This window comes from Clupea harengus, chromosome 22, assembly GCF_900700415.2.
Source record: "Clupea harengus chromosome 22, Ch_v2.0.2, whole genome shotgun sequence".
Classification (NCBI taxonomy): domain Eukaryota; kingdom Metazoa; phylum Chordata; class Actinopteri; order Clupeiformes; family Clupeidae; genus Clupea; species Clupea harengus.
The window spans coordinates 4,776,744-4,795,589 of NC_045173.1; the positions used below are offsets into that span (position 1 = coordinate 4,776,744).

General features: G+C 44.3%; 1 protein-coding gene across 1 annotated transcript in view; it reads right to left on the reverse strand.

The window, feature by feature from the left end:
* The window catches only part of dchs2 (dachsous cadherin-related 2), a 30,818-nt gene extending 12,493 nt beyond the window's left edge, over positions 1 to 18,325 (reverse strand). Inside the window, exons 1-12 of the mRNA XM_031559493.2 lie at positions 16,247 to 18,325; positions 11,203 to 11,394; positions 10,874 to 11,105; positions 8,645 to 8,881; positions 5,856 to 6,887; positions 5,439 to 5,626; positions 5,141 to 5,240; positions 4,886 to 5,037; positions 3,912 to 4,746; positions 3,414 to 3,653; positions 1,548 to 1,682; positions 141 to 353 (exon numbers count right to left, since the gene is read on the reverse strand). Coding sequence (XP_031415353.1) covers positions 141 to 353; positions 1,548 to 1,682; positions 3,414 to 3,653; positions 3,912 to 4,746; positions 4,886 to 5,037; positions 5,141 to 5,240; positions 5,439 to 5,626; positions 5,856 to 6,887; positions 8,645 to 8,881; positions 10,874 to 11,105; positions 11,203 to 11,394; positions 16,247 to 18,004 — 5,314 coding nt within the window. The 5' untranslated portion in view covers positions 18,005 to 18,325. The remainder of the gene's footprint in view (positions 1 to 140; positions 354 to 1,547; positions 1,683 to 3,413; positions 3,654 to 3,911; positions 4,747 to 4,885; positions 5,038 to 5,140; positions 5,241 to 5,438; positions 5,627 to 5,855; positions 6,888 to 8,644; positions 8,882 to 10,873; positions 11,106 to 11,202; positions 11,395 to 16,246) is intronic.
* Between the last annotated feature and the right edge of the window lie 521 nt (positions 18,326 to 18,846).

Consider the following 18,846-nt stretch of genomic DNA (forward strand, 5'->3'; position numbering starts at 1 on the left):
ACACAAAAATACAATGAACAGGGAGAGTAAAGTCTATACAGAGATGATAAAAATATGCAATGTCAAAAACAGGGGGAAATATGATATTAGCATGAAATGAGTTAGGATTAGTCTTCCAAATGCAATTGTGAGCCACCCACCGTGGTGAAGTGAGTATGTGATGGAGCCGTTCAGGCCGCTGTCGGGGTCGGAGGCCTGGGCCGTGTGGACCACTCCGGGAGGGAGGTTCTCTGGGATGCTGATGTGCACTGAGGGCTGCGTGAACTCCGGCTCGTTATCGTTCTCATCCAGAACAGAACACAGGACGGTGGCGGTGCCTGACAGGGAGTGAAGCCCACTGTCTCGACCCTGGACTGTGAGCCCGCCGCAGGGGAACAGACACACGAGAGGGAAAAGAGAACATCGGGAGATCCGGTGTGATTTCATTTTCTAACCGTCATATTTAACCATCAGATCTGCATGATAGCAGCTTGCAAGCATTACAAGGATTAAACTGTAAACACCTGTTCACTATTGCTAGGATCCCGTAAAGTCAAGTCTTTAAAATGCTGGCACAGATTGGTGATACAATGTCTTTTTTGAGACATCTATGAAACTGAGCACATAATTGCAAACAGAATCAAATCAATACTTGCTTATTGGTATTATGCAAGTGTTACTTGGGCTTCAAAACTTCAAACACAACCCAACAGAAAGGACCTCATCAGGCTCTGCTTCCTTTTCCAACCCCTATCAGCTGAAAATGAGTCAGACACTTGTTCAAGCACTCAATAAGCCAATCCATCTTCCAATAACTCTTGCCAGACATAAAATTGTATCAAGATTTCCAGTTATTGTAGTCTGTCATTAGCTGTAATTGTTCTCGTCATTGTTGACAGCACAAACATTGTCATCTGCTACATCTGAAAGCATTTGATAATTGCACTTAATACAAATGCATGCTTTAGAGCGTTTAGAACTTGTAGGAGCAAAAAATGAAAACGTCTATGTACCAGCATATGTAGTAAAAAAAAATTCAGTGGTTCAACGGATCACACAAACATCTCTGACGGCTCTTAAAAAGACCCTGATCCATAAATCTTGCTCGTCAATAAGGTTGCAGTCAGAGAGTGTATCAGCCTTCTATTATTTATTGCCCTGAGTTGCATGGCAGGACTGTTGAAAAATCTGCAATCTGCTTTACAGAGCCAGACGGTGAAACCAGATGTGAGCGGGCAAGAGAGTGACCTCAGATAGAGAGAGAGAGAGAGAGAGAGAGAGAGAGAGAGAGAGAGAGAGAGAGAGAGAGTCGAAGGTAACTCAAGTCTACTTGAATGAGTGTGTATGTGTGCATTAGCGTGTGTGTTTGTGTATGCGTGTGTGCGTGTGTGCGTGTGCGTGTGCATAGTCAGTGAGTGATTTCTGAGTTTCTGGGTTTGGTATGTTAAATTTGATAGTCCCCCAAGCACGGAGAGCTCACTTCCACTGACACACTATAGTCCCCCAAGCCTTTTTAAGCTGAAGATGACATGGTCAGGGTTTTCTGGACAACAGCCACATGCACTCACCTCTCAGGGTGAAGGTCTGATGAAGCTCGCGGTCGAGATGTGCAGAAGTACAGATCTCTCCCGTGTGAGAGTTGATGCTGAAAAGGTCATAGCCAGGGCCAGGCAACAGACTGTAGTAAATGGCAGCATTTTCAGCTGTAAGATATTCACATACACACAAACACACACACACACACACACACATGCACACACACACACACACACAGACACACACACACAGATAGGAGAAGAAGATAATACATGTTTACAAGGACAATAGGAAAACATATAAATAATGTTTAGAGATTTCAGATTTCTCATGAGGCAAATTCATCACATGTAGGGATTCAAATCTCACTCCAAATCAAACAGGTTTCAGTACAATGAAGGAGACTATTTTGTGAACTGATTGATAATAACCAGACAAAAAGGCTATTTTCTCTTCCTAGGGCAACACATTACCAAAAATTCCATTCCAAAGTCTCCTTTTTCACACTTCATTAGGTCAGGGCACTGTTTATGACCCTGTCCTACAAAGTGCTGTTTCTGAGTCTTATCTCATCCGTAAATTGAAAACAGTGCTAACGGGTAAAATCACCCAAAGATATGATCTGACATGTTTAAAAAAAAAAAAAACTACAAAAAAAACATTGGGGTGGGGGGGGGCAATGGTATAGACCAGGCAGAATGAACACAAACTCAAGCATACTCGCTCTCCGTCTCTTTCTTTTGAGAAGACAGAGACACACACATGCACTGCCAAGTAAGTCTCTCCAAAAATAAACAATGTTATCTCATTCTGATTCATAATCAAATTCGTATACATCATTAATACAAATGGGGGTGACAAACACATTTCTCTTCCACTCTCCCTCCTGCAGAAGGTTTCCTTAAACTAGAGCCCCACAATTGCTTTCCAGAGGCTCAGGCCAAGGAATTCTGCTGCAAGTCTGATGAGTACAATGCACAAGAAAACCTTTTTTCAAAGGACAGCGCTGAACAAAATGGAAAAATCCTGGACCAAATGTCAGCATGTGAGCGGCTTCAGTGGACATCTATGTCAAATTTCAAATGAACGGCCTAAGACTGTGTCAGGAGATGGGCCCAAAAGAAGAAAAAAAAAACAGCGTTATTAGCACAGATGGTTTTGGTTACGGAATCATCGCAAGAGCTTTCAAAGGAGAGCACTTGATTGCTGTTCTTGGACAATTCACACTCAAAGAATGTCAGGCTCACTAGCGGAGAGAGACACCGATACACTGGCAGAGGAATTTCCACAAGAGCGTTATAGAATTGTTAGTATTTGGACAGGCACAGAGATTGGGCTGGAGGCGTGCAACGTGTGAAAATGATCACGCCAGCATGTTGATTTATCTATGTAATTAAGGTCAACACGGCGTAATTCAGCTCGATGTAAGGGGTAATGTGAAATACTGTAAAGCAAATAAATATTACATGACTGAAGGGGCCTATATGGTTCTCTACTGCCATCGGGAATTATTTAAAGAAAGCCTTGACCTGCAAATTATCCACCAGAGTTACAGTCAAGTTTGAGTGTCTAGATAGCGGCAGCTGCAGTGAAAATCATCAATGCCGGACTCATCCTGATCTTAGTATTCCACAGGTGTCTGTCATTGGCCTGTGAAGCTAACAGTACTAATAAGCCGTTGAGAGACATACATGAAGAAAACAGATTCATCAGATAATCCAAAGTCTGTGTTTGCGTCACATACTGTGTCATTCAGGAGGCCTCTGCCTTTCCTTTACTAAGACTGCTGTGCAATTCCCCATAGCACAACCCCTCAAAATAAGTAAACATAGTACTGCCATCTAGTGGCGGTGTTAATCACCCTCAGGTAGAAACAGCAGGGTGGTAATGGTAGGTACCTGAGTCTCCATCAAAGGCAGAGACAGTGATGACATGTTCTCCAGGCTCTCGGTTCTCAGACACGCTGGCATTGTAGACGCTCTGCTGGAACTGGGGGGCCTGGTCGTTGACGTCGCCCACAGACACCGTGAGGGTTTGGGTGGAGGAGAGCGGCGGGTGGCCCTGGTCCGAGGCCAGCACGCTCAGAGTGTGCACACACCTGCTCTCATAGTCCAGAGAGGAGGCCAAATGTAGGAGGCCTGAATACAAACAAGGCAATTATATTATATATCATACATTTCCCATACTAATATCAGTAGCACAGAAAGCCCAGTTTTCTCTTAGCTGTTATAATACAGTAGGCGCCAACATACAGTCACACTACATATAGTTTTGTTGTTTGGGGGAGGCAGAAGCAGTCAGTTCTCTTGGAACAGCCAGTCTGTGACAAATTCCTCAGTATTCCTCAGTAGACATTTACTGCTGTCATGCACAGGAGAGAGGATAGGGGAGCATACCTGTCTTGTCCAGTGAGAAAAGACTGTCTTCATTCTCAGACAGCAAGCTGTAGGTCACCTGCCCATTTTTCCCCTCGTCTGTATCCCTGGCGATGACATGATGCACAAAACTCCCAACTTCCGTGTCCTCCGCCACATGGATGGTGTCCATAGAAACAAAGGCAGGACTGTTGTCATTGACGTCCAGCAGGAACACCTGGGCAGTGATGGAAGCCTGCTTTTGATTGTCTGTCTTCTCCGGCTGGTCAGTGGCGGTCACGGTGACAATGTACATAGGAGAGCGTTCGCGGTCCAACCGTGCGGTGGTCGTGAGGACTCCTGTGTGGGGATCGACTTGAAACGGCAGCTCCTCCTCACCGGATGAGATGTCATAGGTGACAGAGTAACGGAGGGCACTGTAACGCACGCTCCCGTCTGCATCCCGCGCGTTAAAGGCATACACCGCAGTCCCCACGGCCACATCTTCTTTGACTCCAAACGACAGGACGGCGTCGGCACCCGGGAACCAGGGAGCGTGGTCATTCATGTCCCTGACCACCACCACCACCAGCATGGAGGTGTTGACGGCTGGCAGTGCCAACGCCTGCACAGAGAGGGTGTAGCGCTGGGTGGCCTCATAGTCCAGAGGCTGAGCCACGTACAGATCTCCAGATGACACGTCCACTCCAAAGTGCAGACTGCCGTCCCCCTCCGCGATAGAGTAGCGCACTTGCCCGGCGGGTGCCCTGGACAGCCCCAGACAGCCAATGACGGTGCCCACCTTGGCGTCCTCTCGCACCGAGAAGTGTTTGATGCCCGATTCAGAGCGGGCTTTCACTTTCCCAATGTTGAGAATCTGGGAAGGTCAAGGTAATTGAAACTTCATCATGAGGACTAAATATGAACCAATAGTTTCAAATCTAAAATCACAGATACAGTCTTTTACTAACAATGATCAGTATTTCCAGTTATTTTAACATGCATTGTGTTTGCACCTGCAGGTGAATTACAGCTTTCTCCTCCAGGGGGGTTGGGCCTCCGTCCCTGGCCACCACGGCCAATGTGTAGTGTGTCTGAGGACTCTGGGAGAACTGGGTGGATGTCCTAATGTCTCCACTGCGCTGGTCAATCTCAAAGTGGTCCGTGTCTGCAAAACCACACAGCTCACAGGTCAGTAAATCCTGAACTTAACAACACTAATCTCCTTGGCTTTTAAATGAGCGATTTGTTTCTGTGTTAAATGTATGTACCCGTTTCCAGAGAGAACCTGACTGTTCCATTCTCCCCTGCGTCCAGGTCCTTGGCAAACATGCTGGTTATCACCGAGCCAACTGGTAAACCAGCCCACACCTGTGAGACAGGAGCACTCAGTTCATGTATTCCATCCTCTCTCATATCTCATGACAACAGTGCTGAAATCGTAAAATGAAACATGACAGCAGGAGGGAAATGCCTATCCAAATACGAAACATGGAGGCGTTTCCATTGTACTACTTCAATAAGCCAAAAGGATGTACAAGTGAAACATGAAAGGTTGATTTTACAGACCTGGAGATTGAGCTCTTTTCCAGAGGGCAGATGTGTGAACTGAGGAGGGTTGTCGTTGATGTCTGTCACCAGGATGTGGATGGTCGCTGTGGCATTGAGGCGTGGGTGTCCCTGGTCCGTCACCATCACCTTAAGAGTATGCTGGGTCTGCTGCTCCCTGTCCAAAGCCACCCAGTTTATGATCTCACCTACTCCAGGAGAAAGGCAGAGAAAGAGAAAGAGAGCAAGAAAAGAGAACACACATCAATGCTCTGAGTAGAAAGGAAGAGAAAGTGGTTAAATGCCATAGTAGTGAGAATGTTCATCAAGTAGATCTCACGTCGTTGTTTCACAAATATTATGAATATAAGAATATTAACTGGTCATCTACCTGCCACAATGTGGTTTATTACAATAATCGTATAAAGTGAGACATGCCTGTTTTGGAGTTGATGCGGAAGTGTTTCCCATCTGACAACAGGATGTAGGACAGCTGGGCGTTCTTTCCTGAGTCTCGGTCTGTTGCCTTCACCGTGCCGATCAGACCCAGTGGAGCGGGCCCCTCCTGCACGGTGAAAAAGTAGTCCCTCCGGCTGAAAACTGGCGCGTTGTCGTTCTCATCCAGTACCATGACGACTACTGTAGCCATGGCGCTGACCTCCGTCTCACCATCGCTCGCCGAGGCCCGCACCCGGAACCGGTATACGGGTTGGACCTCGTAGTCCAGGCTGTCTGAGAGAAACATCCAGCCACTCTCCGGGTGAATGAGGAAGGGAGGGGAGCCAGAGAGGGACTCCAGGGTGTACGAGAGGCTGGGGCTGGAGGGGGCCGTGGCTGCTCTCCCCTGGGGGCTCATGTGGGCTCGCACCTGGATGACCCGGGTGTCCCTCTGGGCATTCTCCCCAATCTCCACCTGGTACACCAGCGTCTCAAAGGCTAATGTGTCTTCAGCAGCAGATGACTGATCAACATCTACAATTAAAGTCAAGCGTGAGGACAACACTGGTGAGCCCTCGTCCTCTGCCAATATCTCTACTGTGTGCGATGCCTGCTGGTTACGTGAGAGGCTGGCATTGAGCCACAGCGTGCCTAGGACAGAGTCCATGGAGAAAAGTTTCTCCCCTGATCGCAGGGAGTACCGGATCCTTCCGTTGGAGCCACTGTCACCGTCGTGAGCGTGTGCAATGAAAAGCAGCGTGCCGGGAAGGGTGTTCTGGGAAATGGTGATGGTGTCAAAAGGCCGTGCGAATGTGGGGGGGTTGTCGTTGACATCAGTGATGGTAATATTGACATGGGTGCTGCTGTACATCGGAGAGGTGCCGGTGTGTACCTGGACGATGAGAATGGCGTAGGGGAGGGACTCATGGTCCAGCGGCTGTCTCGTGGTGATGACGCCCGTCTGAGCGTCCACGGAGAACAGGCCCTGGGGGTCCCCAGAGGATATCCTGTATGATAGGGACTCCACAGAATCTGGAAATGGAGACATATGCATGAGTCTCCACAAGGCTCTGATGGCCAGTATATCCATGCATCCATCCATCTAATATTTCTGTTCTTTTACATTCAACAGATAGAGAAGTTTGTACAGTATTCACACATACCCACACGCACATTGTCCTTTTAACATATACTGTATATATATAGGATTCCCCACTGCTGCTGAAGATTATGTATATCTTTAACATAAATGAATGTATATTCCACATATTGTTCCCTTGTTTTGGGTGTCTTCTATACATTGCTTAAATTGTTCAGGGTCGGAAAATGTGGACAAATTCATGAAAGCAATGAAAGAGGCTACTATGAATAGAATGAGAATAGTATGACACAGCTGGAAGAAAAACTACAATGTATTTACAGACAATGAGCTCATGAAAATCCATTATATCTTCAAGACTTTCTAACCAAAGTCACAATCTGCAATGTCTCATCTTAAATGAAGTCTTGCTCCTCCTAATCCACTTGTTTTATGCTTGTGTGCGAACTATACTTAGGGGGCTCAGCACAGCTTGGGTGATTAGGACCCTGCCCCCCCAAACCACATGCGCACACACACACACACACACACACACACACACACACACACACACACACACACACACACACACACACACACACACACACACACACACACACACACACACACACACACACACACACACACACACACACACACACAGGCAAAGAGGCCCATTCTTGATGTTTGTAGGATTTATCTGTTAATCGGCATGACAACCTCAATTGACTGTCTACTGCCTGAAAGACACCACCAGTATAGGACTCGATGGTAACAATCTATTGACTAATTTTCCATTTAATTCGAATTTGGAGTATTGTCCTGCATTTTTATTTAAGTATTTTCAGACACAAACAAATTTAAATTGGCAGTTGCCTTTGTTTTCTTGTCTACTCTCTCTTATCTCTTTATGGCCACGTAAGCAACTGTCAAAGTCCCAGTGCCAATGCTAATGGAAAATCTCTTAATTGCCTTTTACACGTACTTAACTCCTCTGACACAAACACATGAAAACAGCACGATTTCAAGCAAAAATTGAGAGACTAAATATCGCAGATTTTTTTTTACAATCAGATAGACATGTAACAGTGTGTTCCAAAAAGGTTTCCAAGTCTCTCTAAGCTTCTCTGTGTCATTCAGGGATGCCCTGAAAGATGCCCAGAGGTAGTGACTTGCCAGCCAAGCCTAGCAAACTAATCCCCTTTGTTAGTCCTGTCCTGCCCTGTGACACACATATAGCTGGTCTTCCATGTTGCAGTCCTCTACTACCTTAGCACTAAGTATCTTTGTGAATTGTAAGAACATACTATGTTTTGAGTGTACTTTATCATACTTGTCCCTCTCCCCTATTCAACTGGCCCCAGTGTTTTTTTCAGCAGGCAATAGCAGTTTTTTAGAGGAAGCTGTAAAGGGTGAGCTGGGTTACCAATGACCAAACTTCCACAAAATGGAGGGCACTTTCCTTCAAGCCCGATGTGAAAAAGGTGAAAGGTCATTAAAGGGGTCAACATGCAATGCCTGAACTGTTCTGATTGAATACTGTGTATGCCTGAGTTGATATCCCAACTGCCCATTTTTACCGCTTGCCATTATTTCATAAAAGGCATCTGAATACAGTAGATAAGCAATAATCAAATATTTCTTATTATTTCAAACAGTATCAGCTGTGGTGCATATATGTCAGCACTGCCTGTCAGGCAGATACACTCACTGGCAGGGTTGAGGGCTTGGACCATGCCCATAGTGGTGCCCACGGGTGCGTCCTCCGACACAGAGAAGGAGTAGTGAGAGCGCTGGAACATGGCAGGGGCCTGGGCGCTGTGGAGGATGTGGACTGTAACGTTGGCAGGCTGAGCAGACGCCCGGCCCTCGCCATCCTGAGCTGAAATGGAGAACTTCACACTGGCACTGCCCAGGTGGCCCAGAGCAGAGGTCAGGTACACCGCACCTGCACGTGGACACAGACACCAACAGTGAACACTAAATATAGAGTACATATACATCATTACATGCCTGTACGCATGTAGGCTCAAACACACACACAATCGCACATGCATGTAGAGAGAGAGAGAGAGAGAGAGAGAGAGAGAGAGAGAGAGAGAGATGGGAATATCTCTTCAGTGGCTATGTGATAACTTGGTATAATTGTTAAGACTTGACATACTCACAATGTACATTTAGCAATCAGAGAACTGGATTGCATATCACTGTGCAACTGACATGTCATAAAAAGCTGATTATTTCATAATTTGATTTGTAAAGAAGCAACAGGTTAACAAAAAGTTGATAAATGTGTAAACTCTCAGATTCAGATTATCATGCATTGTGGATATCCATATGCTGTAGGTCTGTAGAAACCCAGTCTGACTGTTTGACCATTCCAAAGCCAGACGGAAACAGATGGCATGGGCCCTGCAAACTTCTCACCTCCATTTACCTCTAAATCTCACAGATTTTAAGTTCCACTGGTTTCCAAAGCCTCCATTAGGTCCTATGCAACAGATGGCTGATACACAATATTAGCGTAGAATACTAGTTTAGAAGACGAGCCAATGAGCTGCATCTCAAGAAGCAAACATGGGCAAGCAAGTTGGCTTGTTGCTATGCTACGATCTTCCTGCACACTTTAAAATAAATCTTCATAAAAATAATTAATAATTAAATTAGTAGTAAAATGAATATTAATAACTTTATTAAAATAAAAAAATACAAGTACAGATCCAGCTACATTCAAGCTTTTAACTATCTATTTTCCAAACCACACAGATTTTGTTCCACCCTTTCCTACTGGTAGCACGGCATGGGCCATATCCGTAGCCCTGTGTAATGTGAGTAGCAGTATGGCAGGACGAGGCGGAGGTGTTCGGGGGGTTTAAGGGACAACGCCGTAAGTCTGACAGACCCCTGCTGAGGGATGACCAGAATGATTATGGCCACCGCAGGAAGCTTATACACCACCACACACCACGTGCAAGTGTGTGTGTGTGAGAGAGTCTTTATAAGCATAAATGGCTTTACTACTGTTTTTTAAATGAGTCACCGGCTTAAGAAAGACTGTGTGGTCACATTCCGCTGCATGTGACTGTAAACAATGATGGCACATAAAAAGAGAAACATGAGGAAGAGATAGGACACACCATTTGAAGAGTGAATGGACACTAAGATCATTATAATTATGTGTATAATATCATAAGTATAATCAGGCAGTGACAGGCAGCGGCTGCTTATGTAGACACCATTAGCTTAACATAAAAGAACAGAACATCATTATGTGCACAATTAAGGTCAGGGTAATGTTTACATCAGCTACATGCATTAAGGGCAGATAGACCCAGTGAGAGAGGAAACTCTACCACAGGCAGTGCCCTCTTTCTTACGAGGAAGGTCTATCTGTGCTACCCAATTAGCCCCATCACAACACTTAATGGTTTGGGACTGGGACTGAGGGTGAGGGGATTTAACAAACACAAAGTGACACCCCTCATGCCGGGGGACTAGGCCCTCTTGCTAAATCTCCTGTGCAAACACCAAGAGCTACAGATTAAACTCCAGTCATGAACAGCAAACATCCACTGAAGGTTATTTATACAAATCTGGATCTTTTACACTTGCACTTTTTTCTATCATTTGCACAGGGATGCGGGGATAATAAATAATGATTATAACAAGATATAATAAGATCATTATTATGCCCATATTAAGAGCTTGTCTGCTGTTCATTCTATAATGAAAGTGTGTACTGTTTGGCGCTCATCCCGCTCAGAGTAGATCTCTCATTTTTATAGTATTTACCTATATACTTATTACTTATATCTCATCTATATATTATATACTTATATACTGTAGATCCCCCTGTAGTTCAACTGAAACTGAATCAAGGCTGATGACAGCCATGACGCCTGGACGAGAGAGGTAAAACTGAAGATGCTGTCCTGCTCACCTGATGTCCTGTCCACAGAGAACAGAGAGGAGGAGTCTCCAGCCTGGAGCTCATATGTGATTTGCCCATAGAGGCCGGAGTCCCGGTCAGTGGCGATGACATTTAGGATTTCTGTTCCAGGCTGAGTGTGTCCGCTGATGCTTGTGATGTATCTCTCAGGGTTAAACACGGGCACGTTATCATTCAGGTCCTCCACCTCAAGATGGACATATGCCTGGGCACTGAGACCGCCCTGCTCAATCACAGACATTCACCCATTAGAACAGAGAAGGGGTACTACTGGATTATCACAAACAGCCTTCATTATTCATCACTCCCTCTTATCTCACCTGATCTTCAGCTTTGACCTGGAGGTCGTAGGTGATGAGTCCTGCGTCACGGTCTATATCCTGATCAACACAGATTTCCCCCGTCTGAGGGTTGATGTGGAAGAGAGGCCGCTGGTCCTCCCTGTCAAAGCCGTCGGAGAGGGAGTATCGCACCAGCCCAAACTCACTGCCATCTGCGTCCACAGCAGTAACCTGAGGGAGACATGAACACACATTCACAATGTATGTGTGAAGAATTATGTAATATAACATCATTATTCAAAAGTCTGTCTTGGCAGATATGGTAAAGACATTCACACTTCAGTCATCAAAATTAATTTGTAGTCAAAATTGACACTGATGGAGATAATTTCGAAACACTGTTAGTGACTTAAGAATATATTAATCAAGTGCCTTGTATTAACAATGACCTTTTATGAATCATGTGCTTATGTAAGCAAGAACATGACTTTTCTGTGTGTGTGTAACTTTGATGATTAGGTGCTGGCGCCACTTAGATCTACATGCGCAAGTGAAGGAACCTCTTGTCTATGTTTGGGTGAGCTCAGAGGTGATAGGAAGGGTCGAACTGTGCTTATTCGACCCTGGGTAAAACTGACATCCTTGGAAGACAGGAAGATCAGTCAAGGACTTTTAGTCAAGCATGGCTATTTTGACTGACATGTTAAAACATTTACATTTACATTTACATTTACATTTAGTCATTTAGCAGACGCTTTTGTCCAAAGCGACGTACAAGGGAGAGAATAGTCAAGCTACGAGCAATAGAACCTGGTGTAACAATAAATACTACTTTACATAAGAATTATAACAAAATGAAATAAAAAGAAAAGGAAGTACAGAAATGTAACTGCTGTAATTGCAGGTTACGCACTAGTCGAAGTGCCAGTTAGGACGGGAAGTGCTCTCTGAAGAGTTGGGTCTTCAAAAGCTTCTTAAAGGTAGAGAGGGACGCCCCTGCTCTGGTAGTGCTAGGTAGTTCATTCCACCAACGTGGAACTACAAATGAGAATAGTCTGGACTGCCGTACTTGCACAGACGGCAGTGCCAGACGACGCTCACTAGAAGAGCGCAGCATCCTGGGTGTAACATTTGCCCTTACAAGAGCATTTAGGTAGGTGGGAGCAGAACCATCAAGCACTCTGTAGGCAAGCATAAGTTACTTGAACTTCATGCGAGCAGCTACAAACATATATGGCGTCAGAATTAGATCAATCTTAAGTATATAAACCTTGTGCGATGTAAGTGAAATTGCTTCACTTTCATCCTTGTGCTGTGAGTGAGCCTGATTGCAATTGTTATCGAATAAATATACTGATCTACAACTCCGGAGTCCTGAGATAACTTGAGTGTGAATTTTCACCTAACAGACACCTTCAGAAATGTTCAGGAGAACAATGTCAACACTAATTGACCTTTGCCTTGTGTTTGCCTCGATGTACTTTGTTTGTTGCCAGGTCTGCTTAATTTGTCATCCTATTAAGACATTGGCTATTGTGTCCTGGTCCTGGAGCTTGGCAGTCCAGGTGGAATCACTTAGTGTAGCTCAGGGATTAGGACAGGTATTCTGTGTGCCTGGCCCTGAAGTGATTCAGGGCACATCTGCCCCTCAGATTAGGGAGAGACCTTAAACAGAGTGTGGTGATGGGAAATAATTACTAACACAACAATCTGTGGCCATAGAAGATGAGAAGATGTGTCTCTTTGGTTTTTGAGTACAGCACGACTTATTCATCAGTAGTTTATTAGGGGCACCGAGACAAAACCCCATGTATAGATGGAACTAGTCTGAAACTGCATAGGACAAAAGGAAGCGCAGATGAAACTGTCTAAAGTCACCACTCCAAAAAGTGCATATGGTGGCAGTAAACAACTCATTGAAAACAGCTGCACAAATAACCTCTTCCCTCTTAAAGGATGTCCTTCTTGCGTGGCAAAGCAGCCTAATTGGGTCTTTGTTTTCCCATAAACCATTGGAATACAGCAGCAGTAATCCCCCCTATTCCCATTATCAGACAGTGGATCCTATTACCACAGCATTAGCTGGTTAATGATACACCTGGGTTTACAGCATTGTGTCTTTGTTTGTGTGTGTGCATGTGCGTGTTTGTGACCCGTCACTTTTGGGTTCCCATCTGTCCTACATGGACTGTCAACATAACTCACTCTATAATAACACCGGACGAGATTAATGTCAGATATTTTGCATGAAATGGACTCTAGTCTGTAACTGTGCATCCTTTTTTCAACTTTAGTGTGAAAAAACAGAACTGTCATTAAAGGGGAAAGGTATCAAGGCACACAACACCTTGAAAAATGGATAGAGCTAGGGAGTTCCAAAGTCTATTTTCGTAGTATTTAAGCTGCAACCATAAATGAACAGCCCCTGTACACGTGACAAAAACCTAACTTCAGTCAGATCATCAGACTAAATCAGTCTTTAAAACGGTGTTTGATTGCCCATTGCCACCATTGACAATTCAGTTGCTTCCTTAACTTTTTCTATATATAAAATCACATTATTCATGTTCAAGACCTAAAGTGAATAAAAAGATTCTATAGAGAACCAGGTTCTGTTTAATTCAAGGCTCCATTTTGGAGCCTTCCAGCTCCATGTGGAATTACTATGTTCTACTTGAAGTCTTAAAATGACGTTTTCCTTTTGGCTATAATATGCTTTGACATTTTCAGTGATTTGTGCTAATTGTCTGAAAAGGAAGGCTATACTATATCTAATAACACATGGGTAGTCATTGTTGCAGTGAACCTGTGGGCGAAGCTCTGGTAGTGGGTAATCTGGCAATGTATTGGCAACCAGTGCTAAAAATACTCATGCTTATCCCACAAATGGAGATGTCTGCTTACTGAAGAAGAGACCATGAGGATGTCTAAATGCCATCATGCAGCTTACAAGGAAGTATGATTATAATACACACATGACAATTCAAACCCTAAACACAGCTCTTTTTAAACACAGCTGTTTTGTGTGAAGTGTGAAACAAATGTTTTTATCCAGAATATTTACTATAATAAAAATCGATATTTGCTTTACATGTGAGGCATTCCATCAGAGTGACTAACAAAGTGGTAGAGCAGTTAGGAACTGATAAAGGACCTTTTGGCTTCTTACATCAAAGTTTATGGTTATTTGCTGCGCTTAAGATCTGAGGGAACTCTAACATTTTACCCACATATCCCGACCTTATCTGCCTTTCTCCGCACTTTCCACATGACACATTTCTAAGCAGTGCAGTTAATAGTACCCTTAAACATCCTGCCATAAAAGTGATATCATACTCAAGTTTATGGACCTTGTGAGGGTGAGGTTGCTGGTCAAAGTCTTAGCCTAGGATTTATCACCTGTTGAAATAAGACACATACTCTCATTCTGTATTTGCAGGGCAAAACCTTTTGCCAGAGGTCTAGAATGATCTGGGCGCATTACAGTGCTACACCACGAGGAAAGGTCACAAATAAGTACAAGCACTCATTGCAGCACTCATTCAATGTAGACATAAGACAGAACTCACATTTAATGGCTGAAAAACGCCTCCTACCAGCAGTTGTGATGCCCTGTGTACTACTAATGTGTATGTATATGTGATTTATGTATGTATGTCGGTGAGGTGTATAAGTGTATAAGTGTATTTGTGTATGTGTATAAGCTACTGGATGACCTAAATTTCCCTCGGGATTAATAAAGTATCCATCTATCTATCTATCTAATGAAAGTAGCTTTCAAAATCAAATATTTCCACTGAAATTCACATTGAATTTGGGGGATGTTTGGGGGTTTGATTTGGGGTATTTTGGAGATCATCTTGTCCCTGGGTCTGAGCAAGACACACGGTGGGCCTGGTCCTAGCATCTCAGCACTGATGAAACTGATTAAATAGGAAGTGATGGTTGGAGTCTTACATTATCGGGTGGCTGTAGCCTGGGCAGGGTTCAGTGAGTATTTGGTAATAGTTATTTCCCAATTAGTCTGAAGAGACTGCTTTGCTGATTAATATCATTGTGTGAAACCATTCATCCATTCATGGACAAAGAGAGCAGCCAGTGGCAAGGCAATAACATGGTGGGACATCTCTCAAATGTAGTATTGGCTCAAGACATTTCTGATTATCAGTGCAGACTTATATATTTATAAGAATGATATATTTGGCACAATTTCCACTCAACTGGTTTTACTGTGTAGTGTAACTCGGCAACTAACACTTAAACAACTAAATTATTTGTTCATATTCTGCTTTTATCAGTTTACATGTTGAACTGCCAAAGAAGGTCAGCAACGGCAAGTAGGACATCCCCTTAAATGCATTTCAGGTTAACTTTGACAGTCATTCAACAGATTAACTAACAACACAATGGTGAATATCCATTGAGTAATAATGCAGACCAAATAATATTGTATTATCTCATTCGAAAAATATATGCTGTCTGGGTTTTGCCTTCATTGTCAAGGCTGTCCCTTTGTACCAGGCAAGAGCGAGGTAGTACCAGGATTCAGAGTAGTCAGACTACATAAACACAATACTAAGCTGCTGCCTAAGGGACAGATTGTGTCCTGGCCTGTCTCATCCACCCAACACTGGTGCCTTTGTGCCACCAGAGAAAGCCTGGCACTGTTCCTCTCGTGAGAGGTGGACGATGTGCTCGTGAGATCTCTGTTAGAAGAAGTAGGCCTCAGCCTGCTGCATGCTAGGTCATAAACATACAACCCATAATAACCGCACCCTCTGTTCCTGACGGCCTCTCATTCATTTCCCTAATGGTCTATGTCATCTTGCTTTGTGAGCTGTGACTTAGCACCCCATTTGAAACCTCACATGAGTAACAAATATTATGCATTACAGAGTAAGGAGACATGATGTGTGCAGTCTTTTGATTTCAATCTAAAGAGGACTTCTTGAAAACATTCACATGAGGTGCAGCAGTGATGTATCTAGATACTGGAAATATTTGTGAGGATTTTTTTAAATATAAAAGGAGAACTGAATTGAACTGAACTGAATTCTTTTTTTCCTGAATGTTAGCAACATACCTGTAAGAAGCAGCTCCCAACAGCGATGTGTTCCTGAATGGAGACATTATACAGCTGCTGGTCGAACACTGGCTTGTTGTCATTGACGTCTTCAATGTAGATGGTGACTGTTGCAGTGGATGACATAGGTGGAGATCCTCCATCCACTGCCACAACCAGGAAATGCACCTCTGCCTCTTTCTCACGGTCCAGACTTGTTGTTGTAGTGATGAGGCCAGACTGGGGCTCAATTCTGATGAGGTTATCCCACTTGGACTCAAGAATGCTGTAGAGAAGGTCTGAGTTGAGGGCCTCGTCTGCATCGTGGGCCCTTACCTGTATGAGGGTGCTACCTGGATTAGCATCTTCTACAATATGGGCCACATAGTACTCCAGCTCAAACACAGGAGCGTTATCGTTCACGTCAGACACTCTGACCAAAACAGTCTTCTCGGTCTGCAGGGGGGGCACACCAAAGTCAGCAGCTATGACCTTCAGCTCATAAAGGTCAACCTCCTCCCTGTCCAGCTGCCCTGCCACACACAGGGCATACAGAAAGTCATCAGTTTGCTTCAGGATGAACTTGCCATCTCCTCCTTGAAGATCAACATACACCATGTTGCCCTCCCCTAAGTCAGGGTCAGTGACTGATATCCGGGCAACATACTCCCCTGGGCTTGCATCTTCAGAAACCTCTGGCTCTCCGGATCCACTGAGAAACAGGACACTGATGCTGGGACTGTTATCATTGATGTCCAGGACCCTAATGCCCACAAAAGTACTGCTGGATTCTGGTTGAGCCCCGCCATCCAAAGCCCTAACAATCAGCTCAAAGAAAGTTTGCATCTCGTGATCTAAAGGTCTGTTTACACTGATCACTCCTGTATTCTCATCAATGATGAAATACTCATTGGGGTCACTTTGACGCCGGTTGATCTCATAGGTGACCAGGGCATTCGCCCCTAAATCAAGATCTGTGGCATATACCTGACATACAGGGGTAAAGAGCGGGGCATTTTCCCAAACGAGCACTCGGTATTCTGTCTGGTTGAACACAGGTGGGTTATCATTTTCATCCATTACATTAATATGCACTTGCAATCTTCCTGTTTTCTGGGGAATTCCGCCATCAAAAGCCTCGATGGTGAGGTTGTAAAAGTCTCTTGATTCTCTGTCTAATTTGTCCAAAAGGATGAGGTCCACACTGCCTCCTCCACTGCGCACCTCCACCTTGAAGAGCTCTTGCATTACACTGTCCGTAATCCGGTACCCCTGAGTCCCTAGGTCACCCTCATCCTGGTCTCGTGCCCCCTCAAATTCAAAGCGAGTTCCAGGTGGGCTTAATTCAGACACATTCAAAAGCACAGTAGGAGAAGGAAACACTGGAAAGTGGTCATTTACATCCTTGACCACTATGGTTACTTTAATTACTTCCCCTGTCAGAGTAGCAGCAACAAAATCATACCTGTCTCTTTTCTCTCTATCCAGGACCACAGCTGTTGAAATTATTCCCGTATCTCCATCTATTTCTAGGTCTCTAAAAACGTAGGACTCTCTGCTTTCGGATATGAAAAATCCACTGGTTTGAGTGCTCTGAGGCAGTCCAGCTCTTATGTCACCAACGATTGTTCTAGCTGGTAGCCCCTCTTCAACGGCGAGACTGAGGTTGTACACCTGTGCACAGGACTGCCCGCAGAGGAGGCAAACTGCAAATAGGTGACAAAAAATCCCCACGCAGCTGATAACTTTCGACGACCACATCTTGAATACGTTCTTCATAGATGCCTTGCATTTCGCACCTTATACTGCATTTTCCTTCCGTTTATTGCCGCGCTGAAAGGTGCGTTCGACCGCACCACCACACTGCACTTTAGAGCGCAGAACATTGTCAAAGTTGTTTTTCTATTAACCCCCACATCTTCAACATAATTCACAATGGGTTTTTAAATGTATCCAAAAGTGTTTCTGCTCAAACCCTCGGTGTCACTTCGGCAAGATGTCAGTCGGACTTTTGTATGCCACTAGACGAAGATAGCAATCTCTCGGGTTAAGCGCCGTGTGCCTTCTGTCACGCTTCTTGTCCCAGGGCTCGAGTGCCAAGTGTCCAAGTCACGTGACAGACATGCTATTACAGACAGCAGGTGAGAAAATACTTATTGTTTAATTTAATTACTATTGAAACAAATGAAAGAAACATTTACAGTGGGACATGTCTACTGAGGTTTTCCACAGGTAGCTTACTTTTAAACGGAGGCATTGTTGTCACCATCACCGTCATGGTTTGAGAGAGGTCTAAACGTTTTGTGTGTTTTTTTATGAGCATGTAAGGTCAATTACATTATTACTTATAGTGTATACTCAAATCGAAACGAACTAGCCAAATGAGCTATGAACCAAATTAATTATAATGTAATAGTGATGACCAAGGCTATCAGTTCTGAAATTAGTCTACATCTCCTCCTAGTGGTGTACGTGTGTGAGACATGTTTTTGCTCAGGCTGACTCACTGGGGACCCATACAGGCCTATCTGTTGTAGCTTAATACAAGATAACCCCAGCTAAAGAGAGTCGCAATGAGTACAAAAATACAATCGGCGAATTTTTAACTGCACTCCTGATTT